This window comes from Nannobrachium achirus (assembly GCF_963921795.1).
Source record: "Nannobrachium achirus genome assembly, chromosome: 6".
NCBI lineage: Eukaryota > Metazoa > Chordata > Actinopteri > Myctophiformes > Myctophidae > Nannobrachium > Nannobrachium achirus.
In genome coordinates, this window is record NC_137815.1 from 42,648,513 (window position 1) to 42,667,126 (window position 18,614).

Here is an 18,614-nt window from a genome sequence, read left to right on the forward strand (position 1 = left end):
ACGTGTACCTGTTTATGTAATGTGATTTTGGGGATTCAATATAGCTATTTCCTGGCGTTATAAGCGCAGATTCATATTGAAATCTGGCTCGCTCGGCGCTAAGTGAGTTAATAAGCAGGAGAAGCTATTCATCATAATTAATGCTCAGCCTCTAGCCTCTAGGGCATTGGTTCTCAAAGTGGGGTCCGGGGACCCTCAGGGGTCTTTGAGGGAGTTCCAGGGGGTCCCCAGCTAAAGGATAGTTTAGGAACCAAATGGACCCTTATGGGTATCTAACTCAGAGAGTGTACAAATGGTGTACACTCTCTGAGTTAAACTAACATTGATGTTACAATATAAATCGAGGTCCCAGAGATAGAAGTGCCATTAAATGTGATCCGCAGCCTAATGCATGTCAAACTGGGGGTCCTTGATGGTTGAGAATCACTGCTATTTTCACAGTATTTAGGCTAGCTGTGGAACCGAAAACGTTATGCCTCAAATCTTCTCTTATCTGGCATATCTTTTCAAATGGAGGTCCGTAGGCTAATAAGTGTCAATTTGGGGGTCCTTGACATGAAAGGTTTTGAGAACCACTGCTCTAGGGGCCACTAGCAACACTTTGTTTTGTCATTTTACCCAGTAGTTCTCAAATGTTTTCATGTCGAGGACCCCCAAATTAATGTATTTGGACATGGACCCCCATCTCAAAGTATGTTGTGCTAGGGAGGGACACCCATGTATGTATGATTTATGTTGTTAAAATGTTTCAGAAATATTCCTATTTGAAAATAGCCGATCTACAAGCTCACAATGCGTTGCATCCTGGCGTGTTGTGAGCTTGTATGTAGATTGTCTATTGACAGATATTGGGTTGAAGTTGTTAAACTGATTTTGATGCTATAACACATTTTGCTGGTGGATCCCCTGGAACTCCCTCAAGGACCCCTGGGGTTTCCGGGATCCATTTTGAGAACCATCGGTTTAACCATTATCACATTGGTGTCCCTATTTTGGGAATGTCATTATAAAATGACTAAAGTGGAAGACAGATGCAATGTCCTAATTGTGTGCACCAACCTCGTTCTTACCAGCCCCAAATGTGTAACTTACTTTAAAAACAACACTGCATGACTTAATTATACTGCATTATTCTAATGTTTCTCTATCTGTGCCCGTTCTGTCTCCTTTCCATGATCTCTCACACCATATTAATATGTATTCCCCTCTCTGTTATCTCTTGTCTTCACGCTCCACCCCTACAATATTCTATGCCTTCTTTTAAGGCCCCTAACCTCACCTTGCTGCTGGAATCTTATTTTGGTAGAATACTATCTGTGGCGATTGATGTTGATCCCCAGGGATTTAAGGTTCTTGGCCAATGTTTGTTTTTTTTTTTTTTTTTTCAACTGCCCAAAACTGCACTGTGTTTGGCATCGTAATTTGTCAGTTTTCCCAGGACACATCAGCACAGCAATAAGCATCTCTTCAGAATTCAATATTAGCCATGGTACTGTTTGTGTCCTTTACTTATGGCCATTTCCATGGAACCCTCGAGGGGACACACTTGGTAGAATATTTTTTGGGGATGATGACATTTTTTGGGGAAGGTATGAAATCATTTGTATAGGTATGACTTTTCCAATAACCTGAGGATATAAATCATTTAGATGGCTTAAAGTTTAGTTTGCTGGCAACAATTCCCATCCCCTAAACCAGGGACTTCAACAATTTTCAGGCCATCATAAACCATAATTGCAGCAGTATATTTCTATATAGACAAGACACTGTCTGTTGACATGTTTGACTTTCTCTGCCTCTCTCTTTTTCTCTATCTCGCTATTCCTCTCCCTTTCTCCCTCCCTCTCTCCCACCCCTCCCCTCTATCCAGAGGCTATGCAGTGGCCAGTAGCAGTGATGACCGAATGAATGAGCCCCCCACCTCCTTGGGACTTGTTCCGCATCAGGTCTGGCTGCACACACACGCACGCACGCACGCACGCACGCACGCACGCACGCACGCACGCACGCACGCACGCACGCACGCACGCACGCACGCACGCACGCACACACACACACACACACACACACACACACACACACACACACACACACACACACACACACACACACACACACACACACACACACACACACGTAAATGCTCATACATTCACTTAATCACACAGCCATTTTGCTGTTACTTTATACTCTTTCCCGCCCCTAGAATATAAAGTAACTCGGTTCCCTAACTTTCCAGGCAGTGACTCCCCAAAATATTTGATATTTGAACTGACAATGCCTCGCAGCGCAGTGCCTCTTACGTAACATTTGACAATTTGGTATTAAAACTGTCTTAAAAGTAATTAAATTGTCACTTTAGAAATGAGCAGATACCCACTATATACAGTACACTAAAAAGTAATTAAATTGTCACTTTAGAAATGAGCAGATACCCACTATATATAGTACACTAATACCGATGTGGTTACACAGTAAAATCCTGCAAATGGACCCTTACAGGTCCATTTGGTTGCATATGTATGATTTATCCTGTTTGCATCGATTAACCTGATGGTTGTTATAGTATGCAGTCACACCTAGCTCAGAGGGGCACATTATAAAATAAGGTAAATATTGTTGAGCTCAGCTGATGTCAATAAGCATCGAGGTAGTAATTATGCAGCCAGGGCATTTGTGTTGAAAATGTTTTAATCCAATCCAATAGAAATGTTTACCTTTTTATTTTGGGGTGTGAGGTTGAGGGAGTGCACTGTGTTTGCACACAAATGCTGCTCGTGGCTGCCAGACTCGCACTGGCATTAGCAGTGTTCAGTCAGACAACTCTTGGATTGAATGAATCTATTTATTGAGCATAATATAAAGAGCATAAATATATAACCATATCATGCTGTCACGGCTCTGTCCCCTTTCATTCATTCCCTGTAAGCAGAGTTATAATAAATGATTTGCCAACTATATTTTACAGGGAATGGAATGAAATAGACCCCTATAAGGGAATCATAGAAACAGATGTTTGGATGCTGGGGTGGTGGTGGGAGCAAAAAAAACCTTAGCAGCAGCAGCAGCAGCAGAGTAGCAAGATGGCAGAGCAGCAGTGGAATGAGCTGTGACAGACAGGGAGGTTTAAATTACGGGTCCTTTTGATTTCATGTTACGCTCTCAAGAAGAGTAACATTTTTGTTAAACACCTGCATCACTCAATTTAAGAAATAAATCTACACACTTAGAGAATGTAGAAGAATTGTTATTTTGATCAACGTTTGCCTGTTATATCTCCTATGGTACCGTACCAACATCAATACAGTATGGAATTATGGACAAAATCTTATACAGCCGATCTGAGAGGTTAAATCTCATCAACTGTTGGTCTGTGGCTCAAATGTGGAATGAATAATGGACCTTGATATAAAAAAAAAACGTGAAAACCACTGCTTTAAGATAACAGATGTCCATATTTCACAACCAGAGAAACATCTGCCCATGTTGACCTCTGGAACTACAGTAGGTTTTCTTTGTTTCAGAATGAAAAACAAATGGCCACAGCTAAACATTGCTCATCATCAAAATAGCAAATAATATATATACAGAAAATATATCTTTTTTTTTCTTCTTTTCAATATGTCCTCCCCAAGTATAACAGTAAAACTGTAGTACGACATCATTGTACTGTTTTTACTGTCTTGCCATCAGCATGAAGGCAGATTAAAGCATAAACTAGCCAAACGGAGAGAAAGCAGGGAGACAGCAGCTATGCAAGCTGTGCCATTTTGCTCTCTGGCTGTTGACAGATACTTTAACGCCTTGCCGTCTCCATCTGCATCATCATCAGTATTCATCACCTCCAGAATCCTAGTCCGCTTGCTTGACACCTCTGCAACTGATGGTATTTTATCTGAGAAATGCTGTGTGTGTGTGTGTGTGTGTGTGTGTGTGTGTGTGTGTGTGTGTGTGTGTGTGTGTGTGTGTGTGTGTGTGTGTGTGTGTGTGTGTGTGTGTGTGTGTGTGTGTGTGTGTGTGTGTGTGTGTGTGTGTGTGTGTGTGTGTGTGTGTGTGCAAAAGAAGTAGGGTAAAAGACAGTTGGATAAGTAGACAGACATGTTGTCGGGGGTTGATTATGCATGAGTGTGTATGCATGTGTTGCTGTGTGAGACGGAGTGAGTGTGTGTATAATGGCTGATGAGCGATGACAGCTTCTCTAATGGGAGGTTACCGGAGGACTGCTCCAGTCTGGTAGTCTGTATATTTGCGTGCGGCCACAGTGACATCCAGTGGTTGTGCACGGACACTACATGTGATATCTGTGAGTTACAGTTTACAGTTTAGGCATTTAACAGACGCTTTTAATCCAAAGCGACTTACAATAAGCAGATAAAACATCACAATAATGAGTTAGTAGGGCCATCAGGATTTTGCCTGCCATCAGCAGTAAGAGCTGCTGCTCGGACCGCCCGTGTCCTCGGACGGACGGACGGACGGACGGACAACACATTATTACGTTAATTTATTATTAGTGTGGAGAACACATTATTACGCTTCTAATACTGGAAAAAAAAACATGCTCTGCCTGTTGTCGTGTAGTGGATACCGCTCTGGACGAGATTGCCTCTATCGTAAGGATTCACTGAGGGCCCCCCATGAATGTTCTTCATAGGGCGAGGGGGTTTAACCCATTCAGACTGACTGGGTTAGGGTTAGTTAGGTCCGTCTGTCCGTCCGTCCGAGCGTCCGTCCGTCCCTCCGTCCGTCCCTCCGTCCGTCCTTCCATCCTCACACATCAGCTCCCGCTCACACTCACAGCCCGTCCTCACACATCAGCTCCCGCTCACACATCAGCTCCCGCTCAGTCCGTCCGTGGACACGGACGGTCCGATCAGCGGCTGTCTCTCGCCATCAGACAGTGAATTACTCACTGTTTAAAGTGATGCTGATAGGCCTGTGTCCTGCGTCTTTGATGCATATCATTAAGAAAAGATAATCCTGGTCTCTATAAAGCCTCCCCCTGGCCAGCCGGGGCGCCTGATGGAGGGGAATGGAACTGGTTGGAATAACGTGTTCCTTCCACGCGCTACGTCCAACCGGGGAAGCTCCCCCTGTCAGGTGATATAAGAAGCGGCCTGCTCACTCCTCATGCATTGAAGGAAGCATGAGCTCAGTTCGGGGCCCTCCCCAGGTTGGCAGAGGGAGAGTAGAGCCCAGGATCACAGCTTAGGCAATTGGCACCGGGTGAAAAAATGGGTTACAAAAATCGTGGGATAAAAAAAAAGAAAAAAAAAGAAAAGATGCATTCACCCTCACAAATGACAAGCAGTAATCCTGGTCTCTATAATGCCTCCCCCTGGCCAGCCTGGGCGCCTGTTGGAGGGGAAAGGAACTGGTTGGAATAATGTGTTCCTTCCACGCGATACGTCCAAACCAGGGAAATCCCCACTGTCAGGTGAAAAGAAGCAACTTGGACTCCTCGTGCATAGAAGGAAGCATGAGGTCAGTCCGTCTCCCCAGGCGGGGCAGAGGGAGAGCAGAGCCCAGGATTAAATAGGCAATTGGCACTGGGTGAAAATGGGTTACAAAATCCTGGGATAAAAAGTAAAAAAAAGAAAAAAAAAGAAAATATGCATTCAACTCAAACATTTTAGTATAACACCATCATCGTCTGGAGCCTATACTCTTGGACATGAAATATTGCAATATGTATAGTGGTGTAAAATTCAACCATATTTAAATGCCACAGAAGTATTTTATTTGCAATGTATTTATTTTACTTTTCTATTTACTTTATATATCCAACTGTTTGCATAATTAAAGGAAACATTTTCTATATTAAAATAACCATAGAAGATCCAACACAAGTTAAACTGCACTTTTTTTTTTAAATACACATTAAATTAGGAAAATGGGGGGCCCATCTAAAAGACCACCCTTGGGTCCCGGGACCCACACTGAAAACCTAGCAACATCACTGATGTAATAATTAATTCCTGTCATGTAGACCAAGCCTTAAAAGTTGACAAATCTTGGCACATGCCGTGAAATAAGCATAGAAATTCAGTTGTAATTAAGTCTCTGCATGTAAAACATAATTGAATAAAAACAATTCTGCCAGATCTCTTAATTACACGGACAGCGCACCAACATTGTTCTCGTGAAGTACTTTTGTTCTTATTGAAGTATGTAGGCTACTGTACAGTATAAAGATCTATTTCCATTTGGCCGTTAATGTCCCACAAAACATTAGCAAAAATCACGCAAAGCGGTACACAGTATCTCTAAAGTCATGTCATCAACATGGATCTGTCCCATTTCCCATATTCCCTCCTGATTGGCTACGATTGCCTTCTAAAGTTTGTGTATGCGACGTGACAGTCACTTATCTCCCGATTATGGAGTCTTACTTGTACTATTCTGTATCCTTAATGTCAGTGGTTCTCATTATTTTGGGGGGTCGAGGCCTGAAATATAATACAATCTGACAACGCAATGCTTTGTGATCCATTGTCAGCTTGTTCAGGTTCAGTACTCAGCATTGCCCGTGTTATTGTGTAGGTAAAATAGACTCTTTATCTGTCCCTCCCTCTCCCTCAATTCTCTCCCATCCCCATCGCTCTCTGCCTCTCTCTCTATCTCTCTCTGTGTGTGTCTCTCCCTCTCCCTCTCTTTCTCTAATAGTAACCATTACCCAACATTTGCTTGCTTGTCGAGGATCTCCATATATAGGCATAATAAATAATCCGGACAAGCAGACACACGCACCCACAGACAGACGCCTTGAACTTTATAAATTAGAGCTGATAACACTAAGCACTGTGTTAACTCTTTGAGTGCCACCCCGTTCACCACTAGAGGGCGCCCAGTGGCCATAGAAAATCCCATAGAGATATGCTGGTATATGCAGAAGCCCTGCAGCCATGACTTGCCTGAACACTTTCCTTTGTGCATGTACAGGAAGAGGATGAAGTTAGCTTGAAGTTAGCTATTGGCTACCAAGCATTTTAGAAGATCTATTTTCTGCAATTTAGCCACGATTAAACCTTGCACACCTCATGCATGGGAAAAAAACAGAGAAGAATGAGCTCTAAAAAATCCAATGCAATCCTGGATTGCAATCCTGGATTGCAAAAAAAAAAAAATCCAATGCAATCCTGGATTGCAATCCTGGATTGCATTGGAGTGGATTTGTGCAGTTTGTTCACAGCTTTCAAACAAAAAAATCCGATTGGAAATCCGTTCAGGCATTCTTGAGATAATGGCCATTATGTTTTACATGTTATGCAAACAAAGATGGCTGCCCTGTATGTTAGATGGGGTTGTATGGGGTGGAACATGCAAAATCGCGATTGAAATCATGTTCACCAGATTTGATGGGGTCCAAAAAAAAAAAAAAAAATTCAAAAAAATGTTTTTCAATTTTTTTTTTTTTTTTTTTTTTTAAAGCCGAACTAGTTCGGGATCGGCACTCTGCGATACGCTAATAAAGGAGGCACTCAATGAGTTAACAGCTTGCCCAGAGTTGCCGGGGTCATTGTGTTGAAAACACGTGGCAAAGCAACACGTTGATTAGAGCGTTCAGGTTCCAGTACCCAGCATTGGCCGGCTCCTGGACAAACCGCCTATCCCAGGGGTCGGCAACCCAGCCAAAAAAAACCCAAAACAAATCTGTCTGGAGCCGCAAAAAATTATAAAAGCCTTATATATCGTTGTTGTCGGGTGGAAACCTTGTATGTCCAAAACTTTGTTTTGTATTTATCATAAAATTAACTAAACTAGTGAAAACAGCCGATCTACAAGCACACAACGCCTCGCGGTGCGAGGCGTTGTGTGCTTGTAGATCTGCTGTTTTCACTACTTTTGTGCGTCAGTCTTGTATGATGAAGTAGGGCTTCACTTTGCGAAAAAAAAAAAAAAAAAACTTGGAGATACAAGGTTTCTGCCTGACAGTGATAATAAAAGAATCTTTAAAACAAAAAATACATTTTTTTCCATTTTCATACATTTTTGAATAAGCTCCAGGGAGCCACTAGGGTGGCGCATGCGGCTCTAGAGCCACGGGTTGCTGACCCCCGGCCTATCCGACCGATTTGACGCCAGGCACTGACTGCACGTCAGGTCGTCTGATACGCGAGCCGAGTTTGTGGTCTGGCAGCGAAGGACAGATATGCACATTGTGTATACAGTAGGATTATTGTGTTGACAATGCCTCACGAATGTCCAGTAGGGATGGGACGATATGGAAATGTCATATCACGATTATTGTGACAAAAGAAATCGCGATATACGATATTATCGCGATAATCAAAATCCATTATCCTGGGGTGCAACAACAAAAAATAGCAGATCTACAAGCTCACAACACGTCGCGACGCGTTGTGAGCTTGTAGATCGTTTATTTTTTGGCAAAGACATTTGATAGAGATTGAAAAAAGACTGTATCAAGTACGTATATTATCAGTACCTTTTACCAATTATAGAGGGTTCAAGTGGTACCGGATATGCAGCTCGGCAAGTAAAAGTTGAATTGATCCCAGTGCATGACGGAGGAAGATATCACGATACATTATATCTCCACGATACGATTATCGTGTGTGTTTTTTATCACGATAAACGATAATATCGCGTATCGTCCCATCCCTAATCCTAAATCCAGTCGATAATGAACACTATAATATGCCTACCTGCCAAACTTAACTTTATAAAGTAGATACTGTGTGTGCTAGTGCCTGGGTATGCAATCTGTGCCTAATACCAAGAAAGTGGACCATATACTGTAATGTGTATTCCAGTGTTTCTTTTTTTGTTTTTTTTCCTGCTTCTTTTTTCAGGAGACCTGTAGTAAAGACACTATACTACAGTAGTTAAGTCTACTGAAGATGAAAGCATCTTCAGCAAGTTTCTCCAAATCTAGCGGAGTCATAAGTAATTTAATTCTTGATATATTCTCAAGGTGATAGTAGGCTGACATTGTAATTGTGTTAATGTGGTTGTTGAAGTTCAGGTCTGAGGCCATGGCTACACCATGATTTCTGGCTTGGTTTGTGGTTTTTAACAGTATGACTCACTCACCTACTCTCACACTGGTATGCTTGACTCACTCCATTAGTGGGAATGGGGTGACCCTTCAAACTTAAGTAGCGACTCCTTCATTAATTCTGACAAATTACAGTAGGTGGCCCTCCTCTCCTCTTCCTTTCATTTTATGCTCAGTCCTCTAATTCTCCTTTCATGTCCTCCCACCTCCCTATTTCACTTGTCCACACCCCCCTCCGCTTCGCCACATATCACATTAGCACCAGCATACTGACAAAGCAGACAACGCATACTTCAGTATGTATCTGAGGGATGGAATTTCAATCTGAGATTGTAAAAATGGACTCGTCATATATTTTACACAATACTCAAAATCTGAACCATCTTGTGAGGGGTGGGTTCACCCAAATTTCGTTTTTAAAGAGATACTGGTCAAATAGTTGAAAACCCTACGATTACTGAGAAATGTGGAAACTTGTTGTGATACTATCACAGTAACTAAATCTGTCCACAGACATGATCACAAGGTGAAAACTATACCAGCCAAGCGGTTGTAGTTGTTAAGAAATATAAAATATATTTTGGTATTTTAGGTATACTAGTTTGGCCAGTTTTTCTCTATCTCTTGTATGTGTCTGTCGTTTTTACACGTAACCTGTGTGATCCAGTCTAGAGCCCACCTACACAGTCTGCCTACGAATATCCTTATCTGGTTGGGCGTTACAATTTAATTTCCCACCCACATGAATGCTGGATTGATTAGGTTTGGGCTAGTCTTGCCAGTCACTACAAAAATCATGTATTAATACGATTTCAGGGATAAGCCCTACCAGGCCCCTTGTTTCCGAGAGGAACAATTGTTTTGAGAAAACAGACCACATGTATATCTTTATCCGCTGATTCTCTCTAGACCGGAGAATACAACTGAGAAACGAGTTTGATCCCAGTCTAGTCTGTCTGTCTCTCAATTAGCTTTGCTGATTGGTTGAAACACTTGCCCATCCCCGAACTCTTTCAAGTAGATACTGTAGATGACTGATGTCATTAACTGGCTTCCAAGTACACTGACAACAGTTATTGCACTTGTACTGTATAATGTATTACAAGTTTTGGCTGGGCTAGTACAACATTGTGTCCATGAGTAACAATGTGAATGGAGGCTAATGGAGATGTATTTGACACTGGCAGATGAATAGTCCAGACCAGGGACGGAAGTCATTAATTCAAGTTGCAGCCGTGGCGTGCTTACGCTCGCTGTCCATTGTACAAGTAATTGGTTTCGAATGTGTGAGTCTACTGATTAGACCACAACATAATAGCAGAAAGCCATGTGTTGGGACTGCGGCACCGGAAAAAACACATAATGTGTGATGGGGGAGGTCTTTGGAAAAATGTGGAGAGTAGAGTATGCAGGAGAATGTGAAGGAGCATGAATATAAAAGTAGGAGATGGTCATAATTCGAGGGGGGGGGGGGGGGGGGTAGTGCTGTATTTTTACTACAGAAGTGAGCAACACTATCCTATGACAAAGTATAAGTAATGCGTATGAAGGTTTAAAAAGGGTAAAATAAAAAGTGGTGTCACTCTGTCCATCAGGCTAACTGCTGTTAATGTTTTGCCATTGATCGATTGTATGTTCCTCATTATGTTCACTGTAGAGGGGGCGCTCGGGTGGAGATTGCCCACCACTGCGAAGGTTGTGGGTACGAAACCACCGTGGTCCACCCGGCTTTGTCGAGCATCTACAGCAGGGTTCCCCAATTTAGTTTTCTCCAAGGGCCGAATTATGTCTAAGGCAGTGGTTCTCAACCTTCTCTGGCCGCGACCCCCAAAATAATCATATTTTAACTGGGGACCCCTCACCCTGAAGAGCACTAAGAGTTGAGGCATAACATTTTGTGTAACACGGTTCTATTGTGAAAATAGCAGATCGCGAGGCGTTGTAAGCATGTAGATCGACTATTTTCACGATTTCTGCCTCTAATATTTGACAATTTGGCCAATGTTTAATTTAATTTGCAATTTTAGAGGTATTAAAAAGTATTTGAATTGTCACTTTAGAAATGTGCAGATATCCTCTATACTCTTAAACGTTATGTTGGTTTGTTTACTGTTGAGAGAGAACATTAAGTTTATCATCTGGGGACCCCCCAAAGTAATTTGGGACCCCCCCTGGGGGTTGAGAGCCACTGGTCTAGGGTACCAAGCCGAGGGCCACATTGTGGGGGAGCGGCGACGGCGGTGTAGACGGCGTTTCCGCTACTCCGGCGACGGTTCAGATATACTAGTTGCACCAGCCTATCACTGTCGTTTCGTTAGCATATTTGATGATGACATTGGAGCTATGTGAGTGGCTGTGCAGTCATGTGTGTATAGGGAGTAGAGTAGAGGAGAGGGCCTGGCTATTTTGGACATTTGATGCACAATGTCCCATTGACCCATTCTGTGAGAGCACTGTCCCAAAAACATGCACAGTGAAATGAACATTACCAGCAGAGGGAGCTCTCGTCACACTTACTGTAAACTAGGCCTAGGTAAACCCCAGAATGTCAAGCTACTGTACTCTCACCATTCTATCTCCTCCTACATGCAGAAAAAACCCTGTCTCGGGCAGTGAAGGCTGTTCAGTCCAAATACATACTGTATGCTATATTGTTTTCCCTTCTTATGTTTATTCTCATATTTATACTGCATATGATTATGCTTAGCTTGTCGTCCAAAGCGCATCTCTCTGCAACACAATAGAAGACCTTGACCTTGACTGTATCTTCTTTTTTTAAATCATTAAGAGTGTGTGTGTGTGTGTGTGTGTGTGTGTGTGTGTGTGTGTGTGTGTGTGTGTGTGTGTGTGTGTGTGTGTGTGTGTGTGTGTGTGTGTGTGTGTGTGTGTGTGTGTGTGTGTGTGTGTGTGTGCTAGTATTCCTATACTTATGAGGGCTGAATGTCCCCACAATTACAGTAGACTTTAAGAAATAGACATTGTGAAGACCATTTCCTTGGCCCTCACATGAGAAATGGTTGTTATGGTTTAAAAGTTTTTTTGTTAGGCTTACAATTAGAAAAAGGTTGGGGTTAGACTTCCGATAAGGCATTTAGAGGTTAGGATTAGAGGTTAGGGTGTAGACTAGAGTTATGCCTGATTTTCGACTCTGTTCTGTGTCATCTGTGTCAAATAGCTGATCTGCAAGCTCATGTTTAGAGCTTGTAGATCGGATTCATAAAATTGCTGTCCAAAAGTCTTGATGTCCTAACAAGCAGTGTTGATTAGCTATTATTATTGTTAGCTTTTATTTTTGTCTAAAACTAAGACTCAATTTATTCAACAAATAAAAAACTAGACTAAAAGGTTAGGGAGGGACTAGTGGAGAAGAGATCCAGTAGAACTAAAAGAAGAGTACTTTTATTTTTGGTTGTGCTCGGGTGTTGCGTTCTGAAAATAGCAGATGTACAAGCTCACAACGTGACACGTTGTGAGCTTGTAGATCGGCTATTTTCAGCATGCAACCAAGTTCAAAATCAGGCCTTACGACGCCCATCAAGGTCTGCCAAAATTCATTTTAGTCGGCTAAACTGACTGTAGATTTAGGTGACTAAAATTGTTTGATATTTAGTCAACTAAATCTTGACTAACACTAAAACATTTTCAGATGACTAAAACATGACAAAAAACGAAATGGAATTTTATTCCAAAGACTATGATGAGACTAAGACTAGATAAGCTCATACAGTACGGTTAACATTATGAACCGTTTGATAATGTACATTTTCAGGGCAGCTGATACTAACCTCTCTTGTTTCTTGATTCCTCTTCCTGCAGATCCGAGGCTTCCTGGCCAGGTTCGACAACGTCCTTCCAGCCAGCCTGGCCTTTGACAAATGCACAGCCTGCTCAGACATCGTAAGTGGCAACACCAATGTAAAAAAATTAAATAAAAACCTACATCTGCACTCAAAGCCAATTAAATATGCAGACAATATTTTGGACTAGATCAGCAATTCCCAACCTGTTGGCCGGGGGGCTAAACAACACTACAATATTCTTTTAAATTGTTATACTGATAAATAAGCACTTAAAGGATAGTTCACCCCTCAAAAAAAAAGAAAAAAAAAATACATATATTGTTTTAGGAATGCGACAAAAACAAATATCCATGAATTCAAGTCTCCATGGGGTGAGTAATTGATAGAAAAAAGGGTCATTTTGGGGGTGAACTATGTTAGTTTCATTGATCCTAGCCAGAATCAATTGACTGATCATTAAAATAAACATTATCTGAAAATGCACCCATCTTAACATTGACTGCCACATGACTAGATAAACAATATATATTTCTGTCCTGTGTGCCACTGGCGAGATTGACGAGATATTTATTTTATTTCATTTAATCAAAATTTGCGATGGTGTGAATCTGCTCTGTGCATACCGCATCCGGTTTGAACCGGAAACGGGTGCAAACCGGTCATCAAAAAAACAAATCTCAATTGGCTCCCATGTAGAATTTAGCAGGAAAACATTTCCTGATCCTGCGCAGCGTCCTGCAGTATTTCCGTGTTAGCTAGTTAGCTTGTAGCTTTGGAACGCTTCGTCCATTCAACGTGCAGTCTTTTGTGATCGGCTCCGTACCGATCGTGCACACGGATCGTGCACGACCCGTGCACCATCGTGCATGATGGACACGCCGTGACTACTTTAAAGGCAAGAAAAAACGAAAAAGAGCTTGGCAGGGAACTACCAAAGACAAAGTTTAATGGTGGCAGTTTTAACATGGCTGCCTTTCAGCTGCCATGTTAAACTCATCTGTAGCCCATCCCGAAGATCTTCGGGATTAATTAGGGTCATTAAGCCTTGCCTATCCCGAAAATCACCGGGTTATATACTGTATATACAGAAAAGCTGGCAGTCTACCGTTGTGGTCCATGGCTAAACGCTGGCACTGGCAGAAGTCCACGTGCACGCAAAGTGCTCCCGTGCCATTGAAAACAATGGCTGTTCTAATCTTCTTTACTCGAAAAAAAGACTTTTTATGCCAATGCTGGCATGTTTATTTGATAAAATAGCACTCGGATAACAACAACAATCCTCCATCTTTGATCACCCCATGAACGGAGACTAGTTCTGGTGAAAAAAAAAATCGTCAAGTTGGGATCGGTGAGCTCGATCACTTCCTGTCCTTCAAAATAAGAGAGTGGCCGTATATGGACGAAAATCATGGCACCAGCGCCCCCTTCTGCCCAAGAAAATGATGGCACAAAATGAGTTAAGTGGTCAGATGGGTGGGCTGCGAACGCAGAAAAGGTTGTGAACCACTGGACTAGATGACTGTATATTTAAACCCTCCACAGAACAGAAGGCTGGTAGACACAATGAGACACGCAGACGAGTAACGGCATCACAATGAGTCTGTATGCGCTGTGTAGCCCTGCTTGTTTTTTGAACCACGACATGCAGCTGTAGCACAAACAAGGGGATTCCCATCTCTCCCATTGCTGCATTGTTGTCAACTTATTGGAGCTGTACTGAAATGTTGCAATTCTCTGAGGAACATACACGCATGCGCGCGCACACAAACACACGCACGCTGGTAAAACCAGATGGTAATAATCAAGGAGCAGTTGCTCATTGATGTCACTGACTGTCGTATGAGAGGCATTAGCTCCCACCACTACAGTGTGTGTTTGTGCGTGCGTGCGTGCGTGTGTGTGCATGTAAAAGAGGAGTGTTGAAGGGTTCACATCTTGTAAATCAACCAACTGGGGGGGTGGATGGAACGGCGCTCTCCTCTCTTTCTCGCGTTGCCATTGGTCGGGAGCCAACGAGCCAATCTTTGCTCCAGTTGGCCTCTCTTGCGCTTTAGCAAAGAATGGAGGGATCTGATTGGCCGGTGTAGATCAGTTTGAGCCAGAGAGAGAGTGAGAGAAGGGGGTTAAGAGAAAAGGATCAGAGTGAAAGAAAGAAAGAAGGAAGAAGAGAAATAAAGACAGAAAGAAACGCCAGAAAGGGTGTTTTCTCCCAGTCGTTCTTCTCTGTTTCCTTTCCCTCTCTCAATGCAGTCTTTGTGTCTATAAGGAGGTCATAAAGTCCCACATCTATCACTTTCATGTGAAGAGAAAGAGAGAGAGAGAGACTGAGATGAAGCGAAGGGGGTTAGCTGCTCCTGACAGTTAAATCCGTTTTAACTCTGTTACAAAGTAAAAGTTACCAGTGGACAGTGGTGGGAAAAGTACTCTTAAGTGAAAGTGTCAATACTGCAATGTAGAAATACTCTGTCACAAGTAAAAGTCCAGGATTAGAAATATACTTGAGTAAATTTACAAAAGTATTGGCATAAAAATATACTTAAATTACCAAAACTAAAAGTAATCAGAAAAGTAAGCAGAATGTTCCATTTAAAGTTTTCAAATGTAAGTTAAAGTTACCAGTGGATACATTTACACGCAGGGTTTTCCCGTACGGCCAAGTCCGTAACATAAAAAAATATATATTTTGACCATCTAGGTTGCTTCTAAAATAAAAAGAGCTTTTTATTTTAATCCCAGGTCCCTTTTAACTTCAGGAGTTACACCCTGCGTGAAGGTGTGATGTGATGGAGGTCGTTATTGGGGGGAGAGCGCATATGTTTTGACAGTGATCTTTAGCAGACTACATGCGTTATCCCACTCTACACCTTTGTTTATATACGTACATCGTCTTTTTCCCAGGCAGGCCCACAGCGTATGTATGACGCATTATTGGTCAATATGTGTTTTTCTGTTTTGATGCAATAAGTCCCTCCCATCTCTCTATCTCTCTGCAGTCTGCACTCCACAGCTCACTGTTCTAAGATTCCCCACTCTCACTTCTTTCTTTCTTTCTTTCTTTCTTTCTTTCTTTCTTTCTTTCTTTTCCCTCCTTAGTTCTACCCTCTGTCAGTGTGTGTGTGTGTGTGTTCGTTTGCATGCATATATATTTGTGAGTGAAAGACAGAAAAGGCATGTAACAGAGTATGTGTGTGTGTGTGTGTGTGTGTGTGTGTGTGTGTGTGTGTGTGTGTGTGTGTGTGTGTGTGTGTGTGTGTGTGTGTGTGTGTGTGTGTGTGTGTGTGTGTGTGTGTGTGTGTGTGTGTGTGTGTGTGTGTGTGTGTGTGTGCGCGCGTGCATTCGTGTTCTGGCCCCAGTCAGCTGTGTGCTGCCAGGTCACTATGGAAACAAAACAATTCAACCCCTGTCTCGGCTGGAGCGGTTCCTGTAGGATAGGCTGGGGCTTTTCTGTGTGTGTGTGTGTGTGTGTGTGTGTGTGTGTGTGTGTGTCTGTGTGTGTGTGTGTGTGTGTGTGTGTGTGTGTGTGTTATTTCCCAACTCTTTCTAGGGCAGAAAGCCAATAAACCTACAACAGCACAGAGTAAATCAGAGCTTGTGACGTGGCTTTGTCTTAAACCATGCCAGACAGCCTGTACTAATGCAACGAAAAAGATTACTACTACTACTATCAATGGCAAGAATCATCATTTAACTTCAGTCTCTCTTTAGTAACAGTCTTAAAGGCCTAAAAGCCATTTGATGTGATTCAATTAGGAACACCAAACCATCAGCTGTCAGGGGTTTTCTCTCTCAAGGACACAACTTGCACAATGTCTTTCTACCACTTTTCACCTTTTTTTCCTCTTTCTCTCCTTAATTTAGTTGTTATGCCAGTGTAATCCCCATGTGAATAGTCTCTGTCACCGCTGAGCAGGTAGCAAGGCCGTCTGCTAATCAGGTTCGCCTCGTGTGTCCTCATTGTCCCTGACAAGACACTATAGCAGGGGTCTTCAACTTTTTCAGGCCAAGGACCCCTTAGTTGAGAGAGACATGAAGCAGGGACGCCCACAACCTGTTCATAGATTCCATATAGTTTCATCGTTTGAAAGCACAATCATCAGTGTATTTTGGTTTCATGTCAGTTTGTGTTTTCAGATATTTAACCACTTGAAGCGTCAATACTTATAAACTTGACCTTTCACTCTGTACTTAGTCTGCTCTTTTCCCCCTCTACACCAGAGCTCTTTGCCAAAAATAGCCGATCTACAATCACACAATGCCTCGCAGCGCTAGCCGCTTTGAGCTTGTAGATCTGCTATTTTTAGCTAAAGTTCTCAGAATATGGACACTAGGGATCAAGTGGTTAATATGAAAAAGGTGGAAAAAAACGTTCTATCACTCAAAGATTTGGAGGACCCCATGTAGTAAATCTGAGGACCCCCTGTTGAAGACCCCTGCACTGTCTAGGGTTAGGCAGCTGTACACCTACAAAAGCATGGCATCTAGGGATGGGACGATAATCGTTATTATCGTTTATCGTGTTAAAAAACACTCACAATAATCCTATCGTGGAGATTTAAATTTATCGTGAAATTTTCCTCCGTCATGCACTGGGAACAATTCACCTTTTAATTGCTGAGCTGCGTATTTGGTACCATTTAAACCTTCTATAATTGGTAAAACGGACCTGGAAATAATGTCTTTATTTAACTCTCTACCAAATCTCTTTGTCCAAAAATATCCAATCTACAAGCTCACAACACGTCGCATTGTGACACGTGAGCTTGTAAATCTGCTATTTTTTGGCAAATGTTCCTCCCGTTCTGGATGTTGGGGATATTTTGATTATCACGATAATATCGTAAATCGCTATTTCTTTTGTCACAATAATCGTGACTACATGAGATTTTGATATCGTCCTATCCCTAATTTCATCACGTAGCATCAAACTTTCTTCAGACTATTTTGTAGTTCTACACGTACACAGTAGCATGTAGCATCCACGCCCAGCATCCTATGACACATACAGAAGAAACCACAAGCATCTATCTTAACATACCGTTCTTGATCTGGACGCAAATCTCTTCTAGTGCTCTGGGTTATTTTCCGAGTATACCATAGACCTTCAGCGGTTCTTAATGACTCAGTTTGTGTGTGTATAGCCAAGCATCCAGCCAATGTGGTGTGTGTCTCGTAGCCAGCAGGAGCCAAAGGCACTGACTCACCGGGAGATGATTACTCACTGTGACCCATATTCCTCAAGAGCATCACAGTGACGGTAAAGGCATCAACCCTCGTCTACATTGCTGGCATCTTGCCTCCTTAAAGAGGTGGTGCCATAGTTTTGTACTTTTTATGTTTTGTATGTGTCTATGAAGTTAACATTACTCTAATAGACCACCATGTGTGGTTGTGCATAATGTGCAGAATTGTCTTCCCTTCCCGATCGATAAACACAGATTTAATGACATCATATACTCATCCCCTCCCCTTTTACCATTCACCCAACACTATGGTTGGTGCTAACTTCAGCTTGGTCACCACTCACCTGACAACCAGGCATACTTAACACAGCGGGTGCCCACGAGGTGTCTACACGCCAATCTCTTTGATGTCCCTGGAGGCCCACGACGCGTTGACATGTTTACTGTATTTACAGTATTAACTTTAAACCTCACCTTTAGGTTGGGGCTGCGCCTGGATGTAGCCCATTAGCCGCTAGTCGTTTCGAGTCGACGCTGAGAGCATCGCGCTGCCGTTTTTCTCCGTATACTCCAATGCATTTCCCCATCTTTAACGCCCTTTATCTCTGATGT

General features: G+C 42.5%; 1 protein-coding gene across 1 annotated transcript in view; it reads left to right on the forward strand.

Moving 5' to 3' along the window:
• The window catches only part of atg7 (ATG7 autophagy related 7 homolog), a 137,376-nt gene that overhangs the window by 51,706 nt on the left and 67,056 nt on the right, over nucleotides 1–18,614 (forward strand). The window contains exons 16-17 of the mRNA XM_080727270.1: nucleotides 1,871–1,946; nucleotides 12,839–12,919. Coding sequence (XP_080583396.1) covers nucleotides 1,871–1,946; nucleotides 12,839–12,919 — 157 coding nt within the window. The remainder of the gene's footprint in view (nucleotides 1–1,870; nucleotides 1,947–12,838; nucleotides 12,920–18,614) is intronic.